At 39.0% G+C, this 27,428-nt stretch overlaps 3 protein-coding genes across 3 annotated transcripts; 1 reads left to right on the top strand and 2 right to left on the bottom strand.

Moving 5' to 3' along the window:
* Positions 1 to 4,662: 4,662 nt before the first annotated feature.
* LOC149841691 (photosystem II 5 kDa protein, chloroplastic-like) lies at positions 4,663 to 5,213 on the top strand. Its single transcript, XM_089998655.1, has one exon. The coding sequence runs from the start codon at positions 4,765 to 4,767 to the stop codon at positions 5,110 to 5,112; it is 348 nt and encodes a 115-aa protein (XP_089854781.1). The 5' UTR covers positions 4,663 to 4,764; the 3' UTR covers positions 5,113 to 5,213.
* Positions 5,214 to 9,684: 4,471 nt separating this feature from the next.
* LOC149841690 (nucleotide-sugar uncharacterized transporter 2-like) lies at positions 9,685 to 12,581 on the bottom strand. The gene is made up of 7 exons (XM_089998654.1): positions 12,524 to 12,581; positions 11,627 to 11,778; positions 11,304 to 11,512; positions 11,088 to 11,181; positions 10,476 to 10,642; positions 10,048 to 10,218; positions 9,685 to 9,967 (listed from the first exon to the last, which is right to left on the bottom strand). The coding sequence occupies exons 2-7, from the start codon at positions 11,747 to 11,749 to the stop codon at positions 9,685 to 9,687; spliced, it is 1,047 nt and encodes a 348-aa protein (XP_089854780.1). The 5' UTR covers positions 11,750 to 11,778; positions 12,524 to 12,581.
* Positions 12,582 to 16,820: 4,239 nt separating this feature from the next.
* LOC149841689 (FMN-linked oxidoreductases superfamily protein) lies at positions 16,821 to 25,438 on the bottom strand. The gene is made up of 3 exons (XM_089998652.1): positions 24,995 to 25,438; positions 24,063 to 24,169; positions 16,821 to 17,783 (listed from the first exon to the last, which is right to left on the bottom strand). The coding sequence occupies exons 1-3, from the start codon at positions 25,391 to 25,393 to the stop codon at positions 17,072 to 17,074; spliced, it is 1,218 nt and encodes a 405-aa protein (XP_089854778.1). The 5' UTR covers positions 25,394 to 25,438; the 3' UTR covers positions 16,821 to 17,071.
* Positions 25,439 to 27,428: the final 1,990 nt, after the last annotated feature.

The following is a 27,428-nucleotide window of genomic DNA, read 5'->3' as shown; positions in this document are numbered from 1 at the left end:
TTAAGAGCGAGAGGTTCGTCAATTTTAAGGGCCAAATCTAAATCCATATAGCTCAAAGTGAATAATACAATTTCTTTTCAATCAGAAAAATTTGATCCGTCTAAAATGAAGATATTACTAGAACCGTCGATAAGAAAAGAACCTGATAAAATAAAGAACAAAAACGAAAAGACATTACTATTATTGCTCACACGAGACTTGTGATGTAAAGGTAAAATTGAGACCCTTTATTTTCACCTTTTTCTGAGACAAGCTTAGTTGATCCATTATCGTTCCACTTTGGTGAAAACGACAATACTGATAATTACTCCGTCTCTTCAATTCTAAAGAAATTGACTTCAGTTGGTGAAACTAGCTGATCATGTAACTAGAGACAATTCAACATTGTACCTTTGGGTACGAACATGCTTCATGGGCTAGAATACACATCTACTATCACACCCTGTGTAAATTTGGAACACAACGACCTACCTTTGGGCAGAATCGATGTTTCATAAATTTACACACAATCATAATAACGAATCTTAATACGGTCCAAAGAATCCTTAATTAACACAACTCAGATCGCTTTAGTAATTACATGAATCAGTCAATCAAGATCTTTTACCGAAAATTCTATTCGTATTATGGAATACACCCATGCACACATTTTAATGCATGTATATTCATGACATAATATAAGTTCATGCTTTAACTAATATACATAAACTAATTGTCACAAATTTAGTTACAATTCATGCTCAAAACCATCATGCACAACTTAACCAACATAAAATACATGAATTAACATGTATAAGTCATGTATTATACACATTATAAAGTATGAAAAATAACAAAAGCATGCTCATATGAGTAAAACCCAGGGTCCTTAAGTAGAAACCGGTCTGAAAACACCATAAATCGGTCTGAAACCTCCCCGAACCGGTCATCAAAGAGTCTGAACCGGTTCTAAACCTTATGAACCGATATTAAATATGAACAAAAGTTTATAAAACCCTATAACTGTATGCCAAAATCCTTGTATCAACATAGATCCATGAGAACAGGGTCTTAGCATCTCGAAACTGATGAAAAACTGGACGGAACCGGTCAAAAACAGCTCTAAACCGGTCCCGAAAAGGGCTGGATTAGGTTTCTGATCCGATTCAGTCCAAATAGTGTTCAGATCCTTCTTAACATGGATCCGACCCCGTTCAAATGAGATCCGTGTCTGACCCGACCCATACTTGATACGGGTCGGACCCGATCTGAACATGACCCGGGTTAGACCCGGTCCGAAACGGTCCCGGGTTAGACCCAGCCCGAAACGGTCCCGGATCAGACCCAACTCATAATGGACTCGGGTCGGATCCGATCCTAAATGGACCTAGACCCAACTCGATCTGAGAAGGATCTGAATCTTTTTAGATCAGACCCAGACCCAAAACTTTATGGGCCCGGGCCCGATCCAAGAATAAATGATAGACCTGATCCACCCAAAATGGGTTTGGATCGGGCATGTCACCGGGTTATCTCGCCGGACCTGATACGGTACCCCAGTTAAAATAAAACAGAAACCTGAGGGTTTCTGTTTGTATTTTCAGGGAAACCGAAAGGGTTTATGCCCTTTTTGGCTTCACGGCGACCCACGTCGCCAAACGACGACCGCTGCCGCCTGCCGGCGACCTGCGTCACCCCACCGACGACTGATGTCGATTCCTTTGCAGTCTGATGGCTAAAGAGGCAGAGGAAAAAAAAGGGCACGACACCAGCAGCAGCGCCGGTAAGGTCGTCGACGATCGACGACCGATCTTGTCGGCACATCGCCCCACGATGATTGTCCGATCCAGCGACATGCCCGACATCGGCTGATCCAGATGGCGACGATAGTCGTTTCCGAATGTCCTAATATCCCATGACGACCCACGTCGCTCGCCCATCAGCGACCGACGTCGCCCCACGACGACATGCGATTGCATACACCGGCTTCCGGCTAGAATCATCCGCAGAAGCCCTGGCGACGATGACTCCACTGGCAGCCCGATGGATGAAGGAGTAGGGTAGAGAAAAAGGGGGTTTTCAAACCCCAGACATCAGCCATCCGACGTTCTCAACCCCGACAACATCTTCGGTGACCTTGGCATAGGCTGACCACCCTGCAACCCGACGATGCAGGAGATCTCAGGAGACGACTTAGGCGGTCAAGGGACTTCGTCGGCACGACGACCCAATGACCGCTCCTTCCGGCATATCGCCCCACGTCGATCATCCCGATTTCCCGACGATGGCAGTCGTCTCTGCAGCCCCATGCCGAACAAAAAACAGAGAAGGAGGGTTTTTAATCCTCAGATTCGATGCGTCGCCTGACAGACGCCGGCAATCCGGCAAACCTCCCCCCTGATGCGTCTCCGGCGACGCTCCAGGTGTAAAACCCGGATACCTTATGTCGTCGGCGACAATAGAACCGATTCAGCCGGACCGCCACAGGTAAAACTCGATTTGTGCTTCTTCTTTTTAATGAGGGTCGCCTGAGCCGACCATTGCCGAGAATGGTTGTCGCCCCACGACGACAGTTGCCGATGAAGGTTGTCTCCCCATGACAACAGTATGCCAGAAACACTGTCTCATGATGACAGTTTGTCGGAAATTCATTGATAGTCGTCCTCACGGTGACTATCGCTGTCAACCGGCGAGTTAAGTCACTTCAGAGCGATAGTGGCCACAAAACGCCGAAAAGCCCTACACAACCACGCGCAGCTGAATGCGTGGAGTGGGCCCATTACCCATTTTTGGCAAATCCAGTGAAACAAAATGCACAAAGCGTACCTGAATTCGCCATGGATCGCAACTACGTGTAGGGAATTCGACGTTCTCCTCAGTCGGTCGACGCCCACAATGAGCACAGGCCTTAGGTCGATGGTGAGCAGGACTCTTTCACGATATTAGAATGTGGAATTGTTTTGGCAAAATAATTGCTATGAATAACTCATCATCTTCATAGCTTCCTAACCCCTTTATATAATGGGAGAATATCTCTTCACATTCACGTAACTCCCACCCACTAAATCCATTATTTGACCACTAATGGCTGTCAAACCGGGTCACAATGTAGGTTGGACCCTTAACCCATAATGTCCAACACTGAATAACTGTGGCTTTTGGGTATACCCATCCGTACCAAATCTAAACTCCCAAAAGAAAACGTAAGTCTTAGAGAGATCCAAATCAAATTAGGTTGTATTTGCATGGGAATTCAGGTCTGACAAAGATGGGAAGATGATCATGATTTGGATGTGGTGATTGGTCTCTGTGCAAGTCCAAGTCCATATCAAAATCCATTCATGCTACCTCTATAACCAACCCAGACCGTTTTGCTTCCTTTATCTTCAGCTTCATCTGGCAATGTTTCACTTCGGATGTAGGCATTAATAAACCCGAGCTAATTGGATATAGCGTGATCAAATTTGGATTCAGATACAGATTAGAAATGATAAACCAAATCTGATCTTGCTAGCTAATTGGATGTGATCGGATTTGGATTATCTGTCCGGCTTAAATCTAATTCGGATTCGTTCTGCTATCTTACATCTGAACCCAAATCAAGCTAGATGGGAGTTTCAATTCAGATTCGGTTTGCTCTACCAAATCCACTAATTAACATCCTCAGCTAGCAAGCTTAGGAGCACATTTGAAAGCATAAAAACTCTCATAGGAAAAGAACTTTTTTGCATATGAAAAGTTTTGATATGATAATTTTTTAAATGAAAGAATTTCAGTTGTTTGGGTAGCATGAGAAAAATAAAATAAAAGATCTTTAAAAAAGTGAAGGGGGCTAGAGCTTCTCCGACAGTTTTTTTTAGAGATGAGTGATGGTGGGTAGTAGTGTCGGTAGTGGTCAAAATTTATCATGGGTGTTGTGGTGAAACTTTCCTGACACGGGTTTTTAGGTGGTGAATGCCGGTGGTGGTGGTGGTGGTGGTGATGAGACAGATGGTGGTGGAGCTTTTCGGTGCCATTTTTTGGGAGGTGAGTAGTAGTGGTGGTGATGGTGAAAAATCATCGTAGAACAGGTGTTTTTTTGGGTGGTGGTGAGATGAATAGTGGGTGGTAGTGGTGATGGTGAGATGAATGGTAGTGGTAGTGAGATGGAGAAAAAGAAAACTCATTTTTTTTTTTTTGAAAACATTCTTCTACCCCAACCCCATCTGTGAAAGAAATGTTTGTTTTTATACCTTTTAAAAAATCTCTTTCAAACATAATTTTTCTCTCATTTTCTATTTTGTCTTTTTATTTTTTAATTTTTGGACAGAGAAAGCTGAGGTTAGGCACACCCCTACAAGTTATACAATCATACCATGAGTTCAAACCTACAGCGTTTCAACACAAGATGTCGTGCACTAACTGCTCATGCAAGACAGACCGGGGGCGCTGGTTATTTTGTATCACTTTTTTCTTACATCTTTCTCACTTCCAAACGCACCCCAAAAGTAACAACTAACACATGGGCGTTCCACCAACACAAAAATTTTTCAGCACAAGGCATTGCCTCCACCTGCCACGCAAACCCCCCAATGGATAACATAATACGTGGCAACATACTATTGGCAATATTGAGGGGGCTAGGATAACGCAATAGATTAACCAGGATCACAACTAGGACAGGATACAAGAATGAAAGCAAAAACCAGTACCACATAACAGTCCGTCATCCCCCACACAGAGATATACAGAGTGAAGAGAGAAAAAAAGAGAAGGGTGACCTCAAAGGTTTGGTGAGAGACAAAAATGGCGTCAATAACAGTGAATGCGTCATGCCCAGTATCAACCTTTGGAGGTGCAAAGTTATCCAAGTCTACAGCCGGATCTGCACAGAGGGTGATGTTGAGCCAGCAGCCCAAGGGAGGAGTGGTGGTCAGGGCACAAGCAGTTGAAGCAGAAGCAGGGGAGAAGAGCAGCAGCAGGAGGGACGTCATGTTCGGTGCTTCCGCAGCTGCCATGTTCTGGTCAGCTGTGTCAGCGGCCGGAGAGGCCAATGCAGCCGAAGGAGAGCCCAAGAAGGGGAGCGCTGAGGCTAAGAAGCTGTATGCTCCAGTGTGTGTCACCATGCCCACCGCTCGCATTTGCCGCAATTGAAGGCACAGTTCACTTGTTGGTAACATGTTACCATCATGGTTTTATGTATGTTCAACTTGTTCCAATATATCTTTTAGCTAAATAAATGGTATTTTACTTCATTGGCTTCTGCTGTAATTTTTTTCCTCTTTTTGTTACCCTACTCGTTTAGTTCTTCTGGACCAAATTAAGAACGGTGCCTCAGTTGAAATCTTTGCCCCATTTGATGTAATATTTGAGCTAAATTTTAAGGCTAAATTTTTTACAGCTTTCAAGCCAAGGAATGCTTGTGCGGTACTAGGCCTTGCGGCCTAGTCAGCCCAATTTATTACGGGTATAGAATTCTTCGCAAACCTGTGATGCATCAGTCTGGCCAGCTTAACGACCAAAGACAATGCACATATACTTTTTCATGTACTGAATAATTTCATTGGCCTTGCGTACCACCTCATGCGTAGCTACCTAGTAAAAGTTGATCAAATGCATCTTCAAATGTGTATTCTATCTAGTCCATGTCACTTAGTGCATAGTCGTCGCATACCAACTATCACTTTCGAAAATGACACAAACTTGCCTTAGCGTGCCATGATGCGTATTGCGATTTCATGCATACGCTATAGCCAAACTTTGTCACTGAAGGAACAAGACCTTGCAGCTCACAGTTTAAAGACCAGTTGATGATTGAACACCATAGCGAAGAACACCACCTAAACTCATTTGTCGGTGCCTAGGCATTCACTCGCCTAGCCCTGAGTCATCATACTCGATTGGAATCACCTAAGGTGATCCCTGAAAGAATTAACTCTAACCCACACACACCTTCATGCATCCAAATACTATGCGTAAAAAACTCCTGCAAGTTGAGAAGTCCTTAACCAAATCTCCCAATGGCAACATCCTCTAATCTGCTGGCACAGATTAACCAAACAATGCTCCACGTCTATGCTGCCACACAATGATGCACTAACGACGATACAATTTCTTACTGAGTGTCGTGCTATCATGACACGTCACCGATCAAGTCAACGCATACTACACATTCCTACACTCGATGCAATTTTTACTCAGTAGAGCTTCACACTGCACATGCCCCCATTTTAAAGGCTCGGTCCGAGACATTCTCCCCCACACAAACCATTATCATCCTTGACAATGCTAGTGTCAGTAAGAACAATGTTTTAAATGATATGCTAGTTTTCCTTTGTACTTAACTTTGATTTACTTATTTTCTTCACCCTACTCAACTTGTTTTGGTTTTCATCCACCATCGCCGCAACCTTTAATATGTCAAGTCTCATTCCCTAACGTGCCTCCAATCACTTAGACAATGGTCTATCACTCCATCAATATCAATCATTTTTTACTCGTGGGACCCCAATGCACTCCCCTACACAAGTGAGTCATCCTCACCTTCACGACAAACTTGTTGTCTTTATGCTCATGGTTGGGGTGCCTTCTGACCTCAGTAAGGACAATTCTAATCCCTTCGTGGTCCTCGCAGAGAAGAACAACTACCAACACGTGTCACAAGGATATCAACTTCCTTAAGGCACCAACTTACAGTTTTTCAACGATCCAAACTAGTCCTTAAGTGAGGGACACCTACTTGCGTATCACCCCAAAGCGATCCTTGAAAGTGTCTTTCTGACCAAGAAAAAAACATGGCCCAATGCTGCAACTCTTATCTAGAGCCAATACATTGCAACTCTCGTCCGAAACCAACAAAATATTTCTGCAGGAACCAAACTGACAAGCCACAAATAAAAAGTTTTTCTGCACGCACAATCCACAGAGGAACTGCTAACTCAAGAGACCAAAACAATGAGCATTCTACTCAAGATGAACACTCTGCTAACCCATAATCTTGAAAGAGAAAATAAAAGTTTAGTTGTGTTTCTCATACCCAAACGTGCAAATTCATCCGGTCGAATTCAAGATACATTCTCTACATACACAAGGCATACGTCACACTCCACCTGCGAGCCTAACACACAATTGGTAAGAATTTTTGGCTTATCCACGTTCTCTTAGCCAACTGAATAACAACCTTACACTTCTGTTTATCATCGACAATATGACTCATACTACCCTGCCAACGTCTTGCTTTTGTGCTTGGTCAACAACACTTTAGTTGCACAAATTTGTGTAACCAGGATAAACTATCACTGTTTCCTTTAGTGTCGCACTCAATGAACAACAAGGTCTTTATGAATCTTTCTACTTTGATACCAATTTGTTACAGACTAAATTCAAATGTCAAATTTTTTGCCTTTCAAGCAAAGGAACGCCCGTGCAGCACTAAGCCTAGCAACTTAGTCAACCCAATTTGTCACGAGCATAGAATTCTTCACAAATTTGTGACACGCCAGACTACCCAGTCTGGCCAGCCTAACGGCCAAAGGCCGTGCACCAACACTTTTTCATGTGCTGAATCATTTTATTGGCCCTGCGCACCACTTTGTGCGCAGCTGTCTAGCGAAAGTTGATCAAATGCATCTTCAAATGTATATTCTATCTAGTCCATGCCACTTAGCGCATAGCCGTCCCATACCAATTCTATCACTTTCGAAAAGGGCACAAACTTGCATGAGCCTTACAAGCCATGGAGCGGATTGCAACTCCATATACACGCTACAGCCAAACCTTGTCACTGAAGGAGTAAGACCTTGCAGTCTCCAGTCTAAAGATCAGTTGATTAATGAACACCATAGCGAAGAGTACCACCTAAACTCATTCGTTGGTGTCTAGGCATTCACTTGTTTATCCCCGAGTCACCATACTCGGTTGGAATTACTTAAGGTAATCCCTTGAAAAATTAACCCTAACCCACATGCACCCTCGTGCGTCCAAACTCTACATGTGAAAAATTCCTGCAAGCCGAGAGGTCCTTAACCAAATCTCTCAAAGGCAACATCCTCTCTGATATGTTGGTACTACTTAACCAAACAACGCTCAATGTTTGTACCGCTACACAACGATGCACTAACAACGATATCATTGCTTAGTGTGTGCCGTGTTACCACAATACATCACCAATCAAGCCAACACATGTCACATATACTCTCGATGCATTTTTCATTCAGTAGAGCTCCACACTACACCTGCCCAATTTTGAAGGTTCGGTCCGAAACACTTTTAGTGATTTTTCTAAAAGAAGGTGGTTTCGTCCTTGCAAAGCTACCGTCTTCCTCATTTAATCCAATGTTAATCGATGGTGCTGGATCCAAGATTAGAAATTAAATGGCCAAATTAACCACGTAGTACCGGCTTCCATATTCATGGTGGATTTCAACACCCACAAATTACTTTGGTGACCTAGATTTACGTTCAGATGTCCGACTTTCTCATCAAGTTAAGATGATAAACAAGAGTTCAAACTTGATGTATGTTTCCATAGAACAAACATGCTGAAGTACTACAACCTTGCCTTTTAGGTGCTATCTCATAGTGTCATGTCTTTGATAAAGGACCTTGAGGAATGTGTTCCGTGTGTTAGTCTTTGTTTAAGGTTAGAAACCATGTAACTGTTTTTTTTTTATTTTAGTTTTAGGTAGGCAACTGGGGGATAACCCCCATGAGATTAGAACCCCAGACCCTTCAATTATGATAGTGTAACCTAACCATCCAGCTATCTCATTCAACCTCCTCCTAGCTGCCATTTAGATTTCCCTTAATTACTACCCTTTTCTTTTTGTTTTTTTTCCTAAGGCTACCGTAAGCCTCTCACACAGATACCAGGCTCTGATGCTAAGTATTAAAAAGAACTCAGTTGAGACCATTTTGTAAGCAGCGCTGACCTTGTTTTCCAAGATTTGGGCCATCTTTTGATTCTGGCATGCATTTGTATATTTTGTCGAAGCATACTGGCTTTTACGTTCCTTTACCCTAGGGGTTAGGATTAATGAGATACCAACAATTCATCTTTCTCTGCTTGCCTGTTAAATTTTCCCATGAAGAGAAAAGATAATAAAGCATCACGACCACCCACAGGGGCTCCGTTCAACTGCTAGGGGCGAATTGTGAATGTCACTAAGTTGACAGGACGTCACAAGTTCAAAACCCATGGCTGGCGTCCCTTGCCAGAAGGTCAAAGCTGGGTGTGCTCACTGGTGGGCAGGAGGGACCTCAAGGGTTTTACCAATTGGAGGCCAGCCAATGTGCAGGCGGTGACGGGGTTTTCAATTGGATTATCCAAAAAAAAAAACATTACCACTGCACAAGCCATGATTTTCTTTTCAACAGTTATAAGCATGTCGGAAGAATCAATACAAAAATAAATAAATCTTCAGAGACTAGGTTAAACATGTATAGAAATTACCAAACCCAATTAATTAGGCACTCCTATATGTATATGACAACCACATGTAAGGGAGACAAGCTTTCTGGACAAATAGTTACTCCATTGAGATGGCAAAGACTCAAATAACTTGAATAGCTAGATTTCAAAATTTCCGTTGTCAGTTGCTGTGCACTAGTTCAAACATCATAGGCATAAGGAAACTCAAGGGCAAATTATCACCCTAAATTATGAATAGCTGACTATAAAAAGAATAAGTTAGTTAATGCAATGTCTTTGAAGTCTTCTTCATCTTCTCAAACAGATTCCACTTTGATATTTACATCTTCAGAATTCATGATAGCTTTTTCCTTTGTTCGGGTCTTTGGAGATGGTGAGGTAGAGTTTGGAGGCTGCTTAGTCTCTAGCTCAGCTCGCCTCAAGCTAAGGGAGGTGTAGACAGACATTGCACATAAAGCTGTAGCTGCCCCGCATATGCTAAGAAATCCTGGATTAGTGCCAAAATATATGGAACCTCCCAATAGAATCACACATGTTTTGAACTGTCCTAAGATAACGTGGCTAGTAGCAGAAGTTGCCCTGAAGATGGTAAATGCAGATTAGTAGCATTCAAACTCAAATGTGAAATCTGATAGTAAATAATCTGATCAAATTCTCACCCAAGTGCCAATGCCCCTGACAACTGGAGTAGAAAACCTAGAGCAGCTGAAATAAGGATAGCCACCGTATTCTGTAAACTCCAATCGAACAGTAATACACCAGGAGGATCTAGCCATGGCATAAAAGCAGCTAAGAAGAGAAGGGTCACTGGTGTGGTCTTCCACATTAAGCTGCTCAAGAAAAGCTAATTTAGAAGACAATATGAGAAATGTAAGGTTGAATATGGCCAAAATATGTCGGTTAAAAAAAAAGAACAAAAAAGGGCTAATGCACGGGTGGTGTGCATTGAACATGGGGGAAAAGAAGAGCAGACTACTACAACACCTGTTGAAACATCTAAGCTGGAGAGAATTTCACTGCAAGGTTGAAAATTGCTACTTGTTTAAAAAAGCATTACATATAATGTAAAACACAAAATGCTACTTACGCAAGTGCCGTCCAATTCTCATGCTGTTGCAGATTTGACCATAGAATTTTGTTGACGGCACTGGGCATGATCCATGTTAATGCCACAAAAGCACCGAAATAGTTAAATTGCAAATCTGTTACTGTTGCCACAGTAACACCTAAGGATACCAGAGTTAGTGCCAACACCTGTACAATCATATAGAGGAATCTAGTTATCTCTATAGAGGAATACTAGTTATTCCCAGTAAGTCCTAAGAAAACTAATGTAAACAGATGTAAGAAAGACCAAAAAGAGAATGAAAAGAACAAATGACTTTTGGTCATGCTCCATGAAGGGAACACGGTAAGATATGTTAGCATTTAGAAAAATAAACTGTTCAAATTGAGAACAAGGGTCACAATTACTCTAAACAAAGTCACTTTCAAAACGGGCAAATTTTGTCAGTGATATCAAGAGAACAGTATTCCCTTTACAGGTAACTGAATATTTTTTTTTGAAGGAAGAGAAGAATTTATTAAAACGCTTGAAGTACATGAGCAACAAGAAGACACAGTAATGCCAAATGTGTGGACAGAGTTCCAATTCAATCATGTAGATGGGCTAGACAAAGATCAAAAAGGCAAAGCATACCTTATTCAAAGTAATTTTTTTCCTGAACAGTATGAATTCTGCTAGAACTATCGCGGGAGTCACGGCAATCTTGGCCATCTGATAAAATCCTACACTGACTTTGTAGATAAGATATTAGCATGGCATTAGTCTTTTCGATACATTAATCCCACGAAGAGACTGCATTGAAGATGAAGTCCTTCCACTTATGGCTTCCAAAAACAAAGACAGCCTTACCTGTTGTATTTTAAGCTGACATTAGCGAGGCCATTGGAGAGAGCCATCACTGTACCCAGAGCAAACATGGAAGAGAATGGGGTTGATTTTGATGGAGGAGAAACGGGAAGCAATGAAGTCACTCTAATCATAGCCAGTAACAGCCAGCTCACTAAGTAATGGATGAACGTGAGGAAAATTGGGAAGTTAAATCCTAGTTTGCCCAAAACCTGAATCCACATCAAAACTCAACTCCATGGTCAAATTCAAAACATTCAGATAGACAAACTAAAAGCTCATTTTAGCCATATATATATAATCTTTCTTAACGGAGGAATCCTAACCATTTTATTTGCCATGATGATACTAACTCCAACCATAAAATTAAATGTCATGGCCACAAAGGGACCACAGAATCGTTGCTGTTGGCACCTAGCTCCTTCTGAAGTTCGAAGCTCACTAAACATAGACGCTCGAAACTCCTCCAGTGCACGTCCTGACCAATGATTAAATTTCAAAACTCCAATTACATGCAAACCAAGTATAGACATTCACTGTTTTCTGGCACCCCTTTCATGTTATCAATCAAATAGGATTGGGTGTTGAAGTTTTTCAGATACAAAGAATCATCTTGTTGTTTGCTAATACATCTTATATAGCTGATTCCATCTGATTGACATTATCAAATGGGCTCCAACAAACAATGAATTTGAATTGTCTTCCTTCAGAGGTGTAAACATGAGTTACATAGACTGTCTGCAAAGATTCTCCCCCTTAATAAGTCCAATATGCAATTGCATGCATTTTTTCGAAAAGGGGTTTCGGCAAAACCATGCATGCATGTGCTCATTCACAGGTATAAACAAGAGTTGCTTGAAACTTTCAGGCAAGAGCTTTTCTCTAAAAATCATCAACACACAAACTAATGGGTTTCGGGTACGCAATGCACATGCATACTCAATTCACTGCATGTCACTATTTAGGAAGACATTTTCTCCCTAAATCTCCAACACCAACAAATTGGTTTTGCACAAACAATGCCTATACTCATTCACAGCTTGAGAGAGAGAGAGGACCGCATGAAACTGTCTGGGTGTGACTTTCGTGAAGAAAAGGGGTAAAATGCAGAAAACCAACCAAAGCTACATGAAGCACAAATAAGAAACTGCAGAAACAATGCCAAGGAAGAAAACACTACACAAGCACAAGAGTTCGGCAGCGAGAAACAGAGTCTACTATACCAGTCTCTCCTGAATCGCTGTCCTTTCTTTTGAGGAATTTCCTCGCGTCCTTGCTAAGCAGAGAACCTATTGCCTTCTTGACGTTGAATACCGCCATCTTCACCACTGTGGGAAATATGCACTACTCAGACCACCCATAAGAGGAAAATCAGAGGTGGGTCGCTAAAGAACAATGGACAGAGATAGAAAGGGCAATGAAACTCTACCTTCAATAGGCCTCCAGTTTCGCACATTTGTGAAATATATGTATGACACTCACACAGAGATGCATATATGAGTTGATGATGCCATTGAAAGGTTAAGGAATAAAAGGAAGGAAAAAGCCAACTGGGTGTTTTCTTTTCTAGTGCAATAATTTGGAGGGGACACTGAGTTATTCCGTGTGCAGAGTTCTAGGAACGGTAGGACTATGTTTATGCCAATCCACATGGGCTCTCTCCTGTTTGGTTCAGGAATCCAAATGTAAAAGGAGTCTTATTCCTTCTCTCTGTCTACCCCTTCATTTTGCTTTAATATTGTGGGTTTTTTTGGGGACTAGTTCACAAGGTCTGTTTCACAATTTGATGTTATGAACAGAAAAAAAGGAGGGAACAACTTCAATTTGAAAGACAACCAAGAAAAACCGTCTTTTTGGGGCTTAAGTTCATACAAGGCCCTTTTAACAACCCGATGTTAAAAATAGAAAAAAGGACATCTTGAATTTGAAAAAGACAACCTAGAGAGACACTACCAATTTATACATACATCTGAATATATTATGATCTTATTAGAATGAAGTTCACTGTTATGTCACGGGGATTATCAATGTAATCGTGTCATGTCCCCTTATGTTTATTCTTAGTTGAAAGCTACACAAACATGGCGTACCATATGTGAGATAGTTTCACTGCAAGATTTCTCCTGTTGGTTGAGAAAGTAATGATTTCACCCGTGGTTATCTATAATATTATAAACTCAGAAGTTTGCTTATGACCATAGTGATTAGAACAACAAAGACGACGGCAACTAGATTATTGTGAGAATTTGAAATTAAATATCAGCAGAAGTAAACATATTCGTAAATTAACTAAAAAACATATTAGCAATCTTTTATTGGCAAAATATCAGTAAAAATGAATAAACTAAAAATATATATTCGTAAGAAGAAATGAAATAAACAGTCCTAGTTAAACAACCAATATAATGGCAAATATCATGATATTTTGGTATAAATGATAATATCGTGATGCTTTGGACATTAAATCAGCAACCAGAATATAAAGAAAGCAAGCTTTTTGTTGACTGCTTAAAAGAGAGAAAGTGGGGCACATGCTCAAGCTTGCAACTGAAATCAGTGTGGCATATGCTTTTATAATTTCTCAAAGTGAGTAATGTGGTGCTAAAGTCAATAAGATAGTCTTTCAAAATTTTAGGGTGAACTTGCATAAATGTAGATGATATGCCGGCATATAGCTTGCAGGTGCGCGCACAGTTAAAGACAGGGTGGTACACGCTTCTTTGTCACTTTATCAACAATATACTGAAAGCCCTTATACATAGGATGCTAGACTGACCTCCTATCTATGCATGAGCTGTGATAGCTTTAGTATTCCAGACCACATTTGGGCTCACGGTGTTGTTTTTTCTCTTAAGACGGAAAGTTGAAAAAAAAAATCAGAATGCCATTTCTTTTTGAAGTAATGCAACATAAAACTCGAATGCCATAGGCCACAAGGGCACGTTAAGAAAAATATGGGAATGTTATTTCTTGATCAAGTAATGCAGCATAATACTCGATTGTCATAGCACACAAGGGCATGAATCAGAAAACTATAATTGTGGAACCCTAGCACAGAAATCTCTTGGCATCACTGGATGGTTCAGTAGCACTTAATTTCTTAATTATCAATTCGTCAATCAACCAGCCGTCGGTTCAAAACTAATTAACGAACGCATCACACATAATGTTCTTATTCAGATGCACAAGGCTTGGGGAAATTATGGTAAAATATGTCATGCATGGACTAACGGAGGCTCTGCTTGTCTGGTAGGAGCAGTTGCACGTCACCTTGTGCTTGCTGGGACGTTGCAACTTCAAAACCCAATGGTACGGTTGTGTATAATTGGATGGTGCTCTGCCTAACCGCCAGCTTGACTATCTAAAAGAAAAAGTCATACATGGACAAAGGAATAAATGCTTTTCTTAAACTTTTTCCATTAGCTTCCACGCACTTTCAATAAGCATATAAACATTATTTATGATTTTATTGGATATATATATATGAGAACTAATGTGTGGACCGCCATTTTCATGAATTTTCTATTTTTTTCTCTTGAATCTAACTGTACGAATGTGACCTGCATGCTTAGCTTTATAAGAACCTGCTCTTGAATCATCCAATTTTGATGCATAAAAGAGATTTTTTTAAGGCTTTAAAATCAATGGGTCATAATCTTCATAAATATTCAAGCATTCAAAAATCATATTTTTTCATAGAAAATGCATGAGCTAATGGTTGATTCCTAGCAAATTCACCTTGCCAAGCACATCCACATGGTTGGATTTGCAAAAAGTGTTGAAAATACACATATTTCCAATTATCATATTTCAGTTACCATATTCTAGTTCTCATATTTCAGTTGTCATATTCTAGTGTTGTAATAGTGAACAAGTGATTTTAGGACAAAATATGCCCTTCAAAATGGCAATTTAGTATTTTTTGGTATTGGTTTTCTGTCTTTTGCTTACAGTGTATTATTTAATTTGAACACTTGAAGACCAAAATGCTGATCCTTTATGCCTCTACCTTTTTCCTAACTTTTCTCTCTCATTCACCGGTTGCCCACCATCAAAACGCTCCATAAAATCATCAAAATCTAATTCAGGATGAGTACCTCTCTCTCAAAATCAACACAAAAAAAAGTTGATCTCTATAACCACAGGAACCACCACCATGACTTTACAAATTTTATATGTATTCGCTTTCGCAGCAGTCATCCCGTTCCAACCTCAAAGAAATCCCTCAGTAGCCCTAAAATCACCCAAAAGCATACACAGATAACAGCTGAAGGTAAAATACAAAGAAAAAGAAAGGAAAAGGAGTGAATTAAAAATTTCAAAAACAAGAAATTGTCAGTAATTTGAAGATTTAGAAAAATGCACAAAAGAAGCATTCTATGAAAAATGCAATGGATGGCCTAACGATCACAGTAGACATAGTTGGCAGAAAGCACTCTGAGCATACAGCTGGTTGGAAAAAATCGAAAACAATGATGGAAAGTCAAAAAAAAATTGTTCACAACAAAGACTGAATAGGTGGAAAAGCAAAAAAACGAGATTATAAACAAAGCCCAAAGTTATAATCAATCTAAAAAACGAGCCACCATACAAAGCAATCAAATTCTCAAGTTGTTTCCAAAAGATAAAGTTCTCAATAAAACTATAAAACCCAAATCAAAATCTCCAATCCGAGATTGTTGATGTGAGCAAATATCCATGCTAGATCGGATTATAGCAACTTTTTAGTGGGTTTCCGGTGACGGTGGGCAACCTGTGACTGAGGAGGAGAAAGAGGTTAGGAAAAAAGAAGGGGGCTTAAAGGAAGGACACATTGGTTAGATGGTGTTCATATTAAATAATATACTTGAACAAAAGACAAAAAAAACGATATAAAAATAATAAAATAATCATTTAAAAGGGTATCCTTTGTCTTAAAATAAATGGTGCATGCTATTACAATGCACAAATAGTTGTGAACAGTAACACTTCCCACTTTTTTAGTTAACTGTTAGCTAACCAGGGTTTTGAAGAGTTTTTTTTTTCATGTTTTCCTTAAATCTAGCTGTACAGATCTGTTCAATATAGTCAATTTACTAAGGAACGACACTTTGGATTATGTTTTTTCAATAAAAAATTGATTTTTAAACCTTAAAAATTTATAAAAATTTAAAACCGTCAAATTTTAAACCTTATAAAAACCAACCTGCATATCGAAATCACATGATCTAAGAGCCGATTCCTATAAAATCAAGCATGTATAACACATCTGTACAGTCAGATTTAAGAAAAACTAAAAAAACCCTTTAAAACAGTCAGCTGGCAGTTAACTATAAAAATGGCTAGCATCTCTCTCTCTCTCTCTTAGAGTTTGCAAAAAAGAATTATTTAATTTGCTTCACATGTTCCATGTGCACAGCACTGATAGAAAGCTATCGTCCCCACTCCTGCGGCACAACCAAAAGTGTTCATCATATGCACAATGCTACTACTCAAAGCAACACAATCAATTCACTCACTCTATCACCGCGGACATTGTGCTCATCATGAATTCAAAGTTCTTCAACAAGAAGCATCATGGCCAGTGGGTGGTTCTAACCAACATCACAAAGCACAATCAATCTAAAATAAAGATGAATGAGCACGCACATGCAAGTGTGCAGCAAATTACAATCAAATATAAAAAATTGCATTCTGAAATGTCAGAAAATGATACACCTTTTTATCTGTAGTAATATCACTAGAGTAATAGAACTCATTCAAAGAAATCGGGGGCAAATTAGGCTACTACTTTAACAGGCAGGAACCCCGCTATAGCCCTTTATGTAAAGCGGGAGCCTCACACCCCTCTCTCGTAGGCGTTTCACCATATCATAGAGCCATTCAAAGCTAAGCTTTGATTGTTTATTCAACTCTTCTCGAATATCAGGATGAATCCTGAACCAATCACCCAACATTTTGTGGACATGTGACCGGATCATTCGCCATGGCACTGGATGCTTCTCACACATCTTCAGATACTCCACCACCAGATCGGACTGGTTCAGTTCACCATCCTCACCTTCATTATCGCTCCACTCAGCAGTCCGAAAACCAGCAAAGAGGGCAGGATTCTCCAGAAGGGATTCTGCTGAGAGCACTCCATCTGCACCTGTTGCCTCTAAACAGGCACGTGCATCATCAATATGCCGCACATTTCCATTTGCAAGAACTGGAATGTGAAGAGCCTCCTTGACGGCTTTGATGGCATTCCAATCTGCTCTAACACATTTCCCATCCTTCTGATCTCTGGTTCTTCCATGTACTGCCAAGAGGGAGCAACCAGCTTCCTCTAGCATCTTTGCATATGCAAGGGTGTCCTCAAGGTGAAGGAAAATGCGGATCTTGCAGGAGACAGGCACATGGAGGTTTGATGCCAGCTTTTGCACAAGGGATTTAACAAGGGGAAGGTTGTCCATCAGGAAGGCTCCATAGTTGCCACGCCTGGCAATGCGCTGTGGGCATCTGCAGGGACAAGCGAATAGATATTTAGTACTTCACAAACTGTGTGTGTGTGAAGTTTAACAAATATCCAAAGTGGTATCAAATTCCCATAAGCAAGGTGATATGTTGGATGACACTTTTCGCGTGATGATGCAAGTTGTGTAATGAAGTATGCAGAATTGTTGGAACAAAGTGTAAAAGCACATACAAGTTCAATAGTGGACAATATAAAAGCATGAAGGCATAATCTTAGTTGTCAAAAGCTGCACCTAGGTTGGCTAGGCGCAGGGCAACCGCCTAGGCTTATGGGTCTAGGCGGTAAGGCCCATTTTTTACCTAAGCTGTCCATGCCTAAGCCGCAGGAACATAGTTGTCATATTTTTTAAATTTTTTTGTCTATTTTTTTTTCTAATTCCTCCTGTCCCAAAAGCTTTCTTTTTTTATTCCTGCCTTTTGTTCTTTTGTTTTTCTTTTTAAACTTATTTTTTTTCTTCTTTCTCCTCTTTTCACCCCTCCGCTTAGTTGTCAAAGGCGGCCTAGACGAGGTAGTCTCTCGTTCTGATGCATAGTTGCACACACACATATATATATATATGTTTTTTTGGGTAAATGTATATAATTATACATATTAACAATATTATGTGTTTATATTATATATATATATATAATTACATATATACATATCTGTGTGCTTAATTCATATATAATCTATAAGAGTATGAGTTGTCTATTCGATTGTTTTTATGTAATATAACTACTTTACACTGTTCGACAACATATTATTTGTTTATTGCTTATTGTTGATTGATTTTATATTGTATACATGTTTGTTATTAATTTTAATAGTTTGTTTACATATTTTATATGTTTTTTATTTATTTGGGGTACTGCCTAGCCCTCGCCTAGTCTTTTTAGGGGCTCATTGCCTAGGCTCCACCTATGTAACACAAACTCTTCTAACAGGGCATCGCACCCGCACCCAAGTGAGTGTGACACTTGAACACAACTTCCTTTGTGTTAGGTGAAATCAACTACATTGAGGTCCATTTTTATCCAAAAATAGATTCAGTTAACCCTAATCAAGTCTATTTTTATCTATATTATATATATAAATACATCACACATACACCTAGTGTTAACTTAAAACTGTCAAAAATTATATATATATATATATACCCTCCCCGCACCCCCACACCCAAGTTTTTTTAAAGTGCCGCATTGCCGCATCTGCACCCGCACTCGCACATATGTGATATATGGCTTCACCTAGCGCCCTTGACAACTAAGGGCACAATATAAGCATAAAAGTTCAGAAACACAAGTCCGCTATAGGAGTAATAGGACAATACAAAGAGCCAACAAAGGGCAATACAAACAAGCAAAAATATATATTTTTATTGAATATATGCTTGGAAAAACATAAGAAGAATAGGGGGATAAGACCCCTATTTATACACAGCAAAACAGATTATTATCATTCAAGGTATTATCGTTGTTATCATTCAAAGAATCATCACAAGAAGTCAACTCTTCTTGTGGCAAGAGGTCAAATAGAAAAGTATAATCTACATTTTTGTTTTCCTTAGTTTTCTCAAAACCATTTTAATTTTCCAAAAAAAGTTACATCTTTAAAAACATATAGTTTTTAACTCTTAGAGGCAAAACATCTTATATCTGTTTTGGTTTTCACCATAATCCATGAATACGCATTCAACGGCTTTTGGAGACAATTTATCTCTTTTATGCAAGAGTACAAAACACTTACAACAAAAAAATTTGCAACCGCTTGAAATCTTGTGTTTTTTCAAATAATTTTTCATGAGATACATTTTTTAAGGATGATGAGGCCATTCTAATTATTAAATACTTTGATGTTATAGTGGCCTCGGCCCAAAAACTTTTTGGAATATCTTTAGAAATAAGTAGTGTCTAGTTTCTATAATATGCCTATATTTTTTTTAGGCTAATTCATTTTGTTGAAAAGTTCTAGGACATAACTTTTGGTGATAAATCCCATTTCATTCTAAATAATTTTAAAACTCATTTGGTAAGTATTCACCACCCGAATCGGATCTAAGAATAGAAATGTTGCTTTGAAATTGATTTTTAACAATTATATGAAATTGTTAAAGAAAGAGAACACATCGGATTTAAAGTTAAAGAAGTAAATCCACACATATATAGTGAAATCATCGATAAAAGTAACATAATATAAATATCCTCCTTTTGTTATGATGGGAGAGGTCCCCAAACATCCGAATGCACTAATTCAAGAGGTCTCTTGGAGACAAAAGTTGTATTAGAAAAATGGATGAATTTCATCTGTCTAAAGATACAATCTTTGCAAATTAGATCTTTTTCATTACAATTTTTTTTCTAAAAGAAAGAAGATACATTTTTTAGTAGCTTGGATGTCAAGTCCTTTATGTCAATTTTCAATATCCTTATTTTGGATATAATTAAAAAAAGAATTTGGAAGAAGATTTAGATAATTCATGAAGCGAGATATCCCCTGCTATGGCCTTGCCCAATATGCTTTTCGGACCGAAGATCTTGCACAGAGCAACCCTTAGACGAGAAGAAAATTTCATATCAATGATCGAAAATTTGAGAAACGAAAAAGAAATTTAAATTTAGCTTTGAAACAACCCTAACTTTTGGTAAACAAAAACTTTGAAAACAATCTAAGGTTCCAATACTTTTAATTTGCATAGTAGTGGAAACATAAGTAGTTTTTGAGTTAGTGCATAAATTGGTTAGACCATTCTCATGAGGTGTCATATGAAAGGAAACTCCCCAATTAAGGATCCAAGACGACATACCTAGAGGAGAAGATGAGGCTATCGCAACACCCAATGTAGATAGAGATTTGAGTAATTGTTGAAATGCCTTCGATAGTTGAGCAAGAGAAAAAGAGTCACTTCTTTACTTGGTTCATCCTTCTTTGGTGTGGATTCTTCAACGAAAGCCACCTTGTTCTTTGGAGAGTCATTCAACTTGGGGTTATTATGGTCTTATATTCTTCGATTCATGGCAATGATGATAAATAACCTTTTTATAGCTACCCCTATAGCTATTTTGCCTCCCCAAGTGTAAAGGTTTGTAAGATTTCACATGATTGCCGGGTTTAGAAATGACCAACACTTCATCTCCTACCTTAATAATACCAAGACAAGTTTTTTCTTGGTATATTTCGATAATGGCGTCTTACAAAGGAAGATGTTTAGATCAATGGAGAAGAGAAGATCTTGTTCAAATTCAGGCCTAAGCCCATGCAAAATAAAAAAAAAATTCCATTTGTTCCCTTCTTAGCTCAAATCCCTCACTAACAACCCATTTGGGTTCAAGGGATAACTCGTCCCATAGAGGACCACGAGTACTAAAATAGTCACAAACATTCATATCCCCTTGTTTGATGGTATGTATTTTGTCTTGCAGAAAAAATTGCCTTGCAAGGTTTTTTTGGGTATACATACTCTTCATAAAGAACCATGTCTCGTTAGCTTTCCGAAACTTAGCAATGTTGGCATATATTTTGAGTTCAACATTGTTCATGAACCATGCAAGAATTTTTGCATGTCTACTTTTCCAATCCTCTACCTTGAATTGATGATTTTCAATGACTTTGATTCGGGCATCTCCTTCCAATGGTTTTTCTTGATTTTCTTATAACTTAGTGAGTTTGAGTTGAGGCTCCGAAATAGAGCTCATCAAGTATCCCAAAGCTTCTTGCCTTTGAGGTTATTTTACATAGCAGACGACCACATCATGTAGTTGAAACCATTTAATTTGAATGAGAGATCGATTTTTTGTTCATTCTCCATTTTGATTTGATAGAATAAGAAAGAAAAAATATGGAAGAGAGCTCCTCTACCTTGAGTTCCGCAAACACCACAAACCCATGAACACTTTGAATGTTATATCACAATCACGATATGATCACTTTCCCAAAGGATCAAGAGCACTATGGCTCTGATAACATGTAATGAAGTATGCAAAATTGTTGGAACAAAGTGCAAAAGCACGTACAGGTCCAATAGTGGACAATATAAGGGCACAAAGGCACAATATAAGCACAAAAGTACAGGAACACCAGTCCACTATGGGACAATACAAAAAGCCAATAAAGGGCAACACGAACAAGTAAAAATATATTCTTTATTGAATATATGCTTGAAAAAGCATAAGAAGAATACAAAGAGAAGACCCCTATTTATACACAACAAAACAAGAGTGGGAAGGAGACCCTTGGGAGCTCCCAAAGAGTGGTTGGCAGTTCCTAACGACCACATTTGTGACTGTTGGGAGTCCCAACGACTCTATAGGGTCTGAAAAGGCCATAAAGCCCACATTGGTCTCCCTTAATTACATGTTATAAAAAAAAAGAAAAAATATTGTTTTAATAAACAATATTAGGCCCACTTTACTATATGGTACGGAATGTTGGGCTGCCAAGAGACATCATATTCAAAATATGAGTGTAGCTGAGATGCGTATGCTTAGATGGATGTGTGGAAATACAATAAAAGATAAGATTCGGAACGAGGAGATACGTAAGAAGGTAGGCGTTGCACCCATTGAAAATAAGATGAGAGAGAATCGTTTACGGTGGTTTGGACATATTCGGCGAAGGCCTAATGATGCTCCAGTTAGAAGGATGAAGAAATGAGAAAATATATTAGTTAAAAGAGGTCGGGGTAGGCCTAGGAAGACTTGGATGGAGATGATAGGAAAGGATATGAATGCTTTGAACCTCACCGAGGACATGGCATTGGATAGAAATGATTGGAGGAGAAGGATTCATGTGGAAGACCCATAATGATTTTCTTTGTTGGTTCATATCGCCGACCCCAATTGTTTTGGGATGAAGGCGTAGTTGTTGTTGTTATAATAAACAATATTTATACATGTAAAAAGACAAAAATGCCCCTATAAGGCATTTAACTATTACAAGACAAAAATAAATATACATGAATATATGTATATATACACACACACACATTTTAACAGGTTGCTCCACATCAATTGAAGCAATTTCTGATCATCATAAATATTGGATGAAATGATGCAAATCTGCCAGCAGATGTTACAAGAATAGCACAGCGGCAGAGATACTTGATGCCATTCAGCGAGGAACAGATTTTGAATAGGTAACATAAACAGATAAGTTTTGTTCCTTACTCCATCACATTTATCATATGAGTACTCTTAGGGATACTTTGGTTTATATCCCCTTTTTTAGCATTTCTCATACTCTGTTAACTGTGTATCAGCATTTAGGTCATCAAACCCCTCTCTGATTGTTGTAATGATGTTTTTTCTTTGGCTAGGCCAAGAGAAAAGCAACCCATCACCAACCACACATTGGCAGGCCTCCAGTTGGTAAAACCCTTGCCCACTGGGGAGTACATCCTGCTTCGACCTTCTGACAATGGATGCCCCCCATGGGTTTCAAACTTGTGACATCTCGTCAACTTCGTGACTTTCACAAGTCAGCCCTACCAGATGATGAAATTAGCATTCTTGCACTTGTTAATTAATGAGATTGAGTTTCACCATTTTCCCTCTTGCTTCTCTATCATTTCATGGTAGGTGATAACAAATAGCTAGTGAGTTGGTTGTGCAATTCTGTTGGTGCAATTTTATATAACATTCTTCCAGCAGTTATTATCTTGGTTTCTCTCATTCCGGTGATATCATTAAACAGTAAAACTAACACTCTATTGTTACACATATAGAACAAAACACAGGACACGAGGCAGGTCCTTTTTTCGCTATTGTGCATATAAATACAAAAAAAAGTTTATTCTCACTTTGGACACAGAATTAAATAACATATTTATTATCATAGAATTAAATAGTAATTATTACCATGTCTCATGTCGCATCAACCACTGGCACATAGGGTAAAATGAAGTATCCAAATAACAAAGCTACTAATTCAAAAACTCTCATTAACATCATTTATGATTGAAGGAAAATGTAGTGGTAACATGGAATAAAATCGATTCAAATATTTTTATTATGATTCCCATATGTTGGTACTAGATTTATCTGCAGTGTTTTCATTAACATCATTTATGATTGGCCGCCAACCTGATCCTCAATATTGCCAGTTGCCACCCTACAATGGACCTAAGACAAGTTTTTTTTGGACCCCATGACTAATTAAAAAAGTGACTTTAAACAGAACACATTTGACAATAATAGTAGTGTTAGAAAATTTAAATGTTTTGCAAAGAAGTTAATAACCAGAAAGCACTTTAACTAATATCAACACATAAAGAAGAGACTACTTACCCAAAATTAATGTCAACATAATCACATTCATGTTCCACAAATCGTGCTGCTTCCAGTAAAATATCAGGATCATTTGCACAGAATTGAACGAATAATGGACGGTCTTCCTGCATATGCCATCAAATTCAACAAAAACCTGTAAAAACGATTTAAGAAAATACAATCATTTAATTGCATATTGAGAAATAAAACTTGAAAGAAAACCAAGCAACAATCTTAAACGACATCTCACCTTACAAACATTACTAGGCGAAACTAAAGGAGTCCAAGGGTCAAAGAAGTCAAAGAGTAATAAATAAATGGTGATAGAAAAATGTGATTATTCCTGAACATTAACATGGCAAGCCACTGAGGATTGAAAGATAGGTTACAAGAGCAACACTTGGTATGTGTTGGATGCACCAACTTGTCAAGAGAAACATTGTGAGCTCGGCGCTTGCATAATTGTATCGCGCTCTATAATGCACATTTCCCAACTTATTCTGTTTTTTTTGGGATAAGTGGGTGCATGTTCCAGAATAGCAGGATAAGCTGGGAGATTGAGGGCTCATCCACTTATCTAGAACAGTAGGATCAACAAGAAAACTGGGCTTTCGCTTCATGATATAATTCCCTAGCTTATCCCACCCGCCTCGGAACAATAGGGTAAATGGGTGCGTTCAGGCTTCCTGTTAGTTCTATATAGATCCTATTGAATTTCAAGTTTAATTGCACATAGAATTTGATCCAACTTCCGCAAAGAACAGCCATTCAACCACAATTATGCATAAAACTTGATAAAAAAATGTAACGACGGCCATAAGCATCGATTTCCAAATATCAGTTCGAACTAACGAAAAGGAAGAAAGAAAAAACTTCAGATTATAACCAAGGAAATAGCTCGATTCAAACAAAAAAAAGGAAGAGCGGAGAGGGATTTCGAGCCGCCAAACCTTGCACGTCGTGAACTCGACGGATCGGTACTTGTCGTTCTCGGTGAAGATGCGGGAGTGGAGCATTGGGGTGTAGGCGGCCTGGGCGCCGTACTTCCGGCAGAGCATCCGGAAGGGGAGCTCGGAGTTGTCGACCATGGGCGCGACGATTAGCTTGGGCTCGCCCAACCTCCTCCAGTGCGCCCACGCCCGCTCCACCGGCCCCATTCCGGCGATCGGGCGCTCCGGAGACGATGATGATGGGTCGATGGAGCAAAAGGCGATGGAGGAGCAGAGTTCGTCGTCTTCAGGAAGCGAAGGGGAAGCGCGAGAAGCGGCCATGGAGGATAGGGTTAGGGTTTGAAGAAATGGAATTAGGGTTGAAGGGAGGAGCTCAACGGAGAGCTTCTTCCCCTTCATTCAGGAAACCAACCAGCAAGAAAAAAACCCTAACCCTAGCATCTCAGACTCCAGGGTGTATTGGAGGGAAATCTTCTAGGCAATATCAATGGATCGGATTTTATCCGATATCCTATCGAATTCAAATCCGTTTAATCGGATTAAGTAAAGCCCAAAACCTCATCTGATTATAATCAGATTTGGATATGGTATTGAATTTTGCTACCATTCCTACAGATATCCAGATCTGACAGTCACAGTTACAACTTGGATATGGTATGAGCCTTTCTTCATCCAAATTCAAATCGGAATCCAACTAGGATTAGCCAATATCTGATTAGTCATATATGGTATTTAGCTATATCCGACCTGAATCCGACCCGTTTACATCCACCGACACTATCTTTTTATACTAACTTTTCATGGTGGCTTATTGGCCGTAAAATATCGTAAATATTCTAACTTTTATTTTCATTTTTTCTTATTATTATTGGCAAATATTTTCCAAAGTAAATAATCGAACAAACATAGAAATATAAGAAAAAAACAAGTTCAACAACTTGGAAAATATAAAATAGCCGGTATTTTAATGAGGTTGAGCAAAAAAAAAAACTTAACTGCAGTGATATTTTCACGATACTTTGGCTGTTTTAGACGCCAACTAAGATATTCACTTTTTCAAGCAAATTGCGCAAACAAATCAGATATAGGCTGATTCATGCTTGATCCGAGTCCGAATCCGAACACCAATTCTAAGCATCAGATCCAAGCACTAGTCCAGGTCCAAATATGATCTGAAGAAGAATAGTCGAGTCCGGACCCAAACCCAAAATTATGTGGCATAGCCCGGTGAAAAAGGTGCAAAAAAGTGGTTTACATGCAAGGAAAGTGCAAACAAAATGGATTAATCCGTGAAACTGAATCTAGTCTGATTACTCATTCAGACATTATTTTGAGATTCGTATCCAAGAATTAGGTGTCAAATTTGGATCGGGGGTTTGATCAAACTCATTCAGTTTATACCCTAGGGCGACAGGGCTTTAGTTTGATACGAATCTCAAAATTGAAAACTAGACTGAACTTGGATAAGGATCGGGCAAACCCGATCTCATTTTAAAACTACTGAAAGGAAAAGCGGTTTGGAATTTGGATATGGAAACATTACCAATTGGATCGTGTGAATAGTTGTCAAATAGTAAGCAAATCTATATCAGACCCGTTCATCCGAGGTTCGACTCCCACTGGGTGTGTGGGTGACTTTAACTGGTGGGCTCCTTAAGGGCTTGGGTGTCAGTGACTCCACCAAGGGTTTACCTCGGAGGAGGAGGGCCCATTTAGTGGGCCGGTTCTCGGTGAGGATTCCTCATAAAAAAAAAAAGCAAATCTAGATCAGACCCGTTTCCAAGTTACCATTGCATGAATCTCTGAATAAGGATTTTCTAAAGGGAAAAACTTACGATATATTAAAATTGTTTTTGGAAAATTTTCCCAACAAATATAAGCATATACAAATTATAAAAGTGTAATATAATATTTTAAAATTAAACAGCTCTAAAATATAAGGTGTTAGTATCATGTGAACATTGTGGTAAAATCGTTGTATCTTAGAAAATAGATGATATTTTGAAAATATCAAGATCTATCAGGATTTTAATTCTTTTTAAATTTATCATAGTAAAATCACAATATTTGCAGAAACAACCTCATGAATATTTATGATTATACACGTTAGACTTTCAAATAGTATTTTGAAAATGTCACTTAAAATAATAAAATGCTAGACAGACGTAGACATGGACTCGACCCTAGCTAGTTTTTTTTATTTTTGAAAGGCAAGCTGAGGTTAGGCAGACCCTTCCCAGTTACACTATACCATTGGGTTTTGAATCTGCAACATCCCAACACAAGGTATCGTGCACTAGCTGCTCCTACCAGACAAGCTGAGCCCCACATATAGCATCTTATTGAGCTCTAAGAGAATATATGAGACATTATAGAAAATTTATAGTGTAAAATTAGCGGGCCTTTGTTAGGTTGGGATTCTCTCAAATGGTGC

The sequence above is a fragment of the Nuphar pumila genome, chromosome 3 (genome assembly GCF_984573655.1).
Source record: "Nuphar pumila chromosome 3, dmNupPumi1.hap1.1, whole genome shotgun sequence".
NCBI lineage: Eukaryota > Viridiplantae > Streptophyta > Magnoliopsida > Nymphaeales > Nymphaeaceae > Nuphar > Nuphar pumila.
Note: the sequence above shows the minus strand (reverse complement) of the source record. Positions and strands in the feature narration are given on the sequence as shown.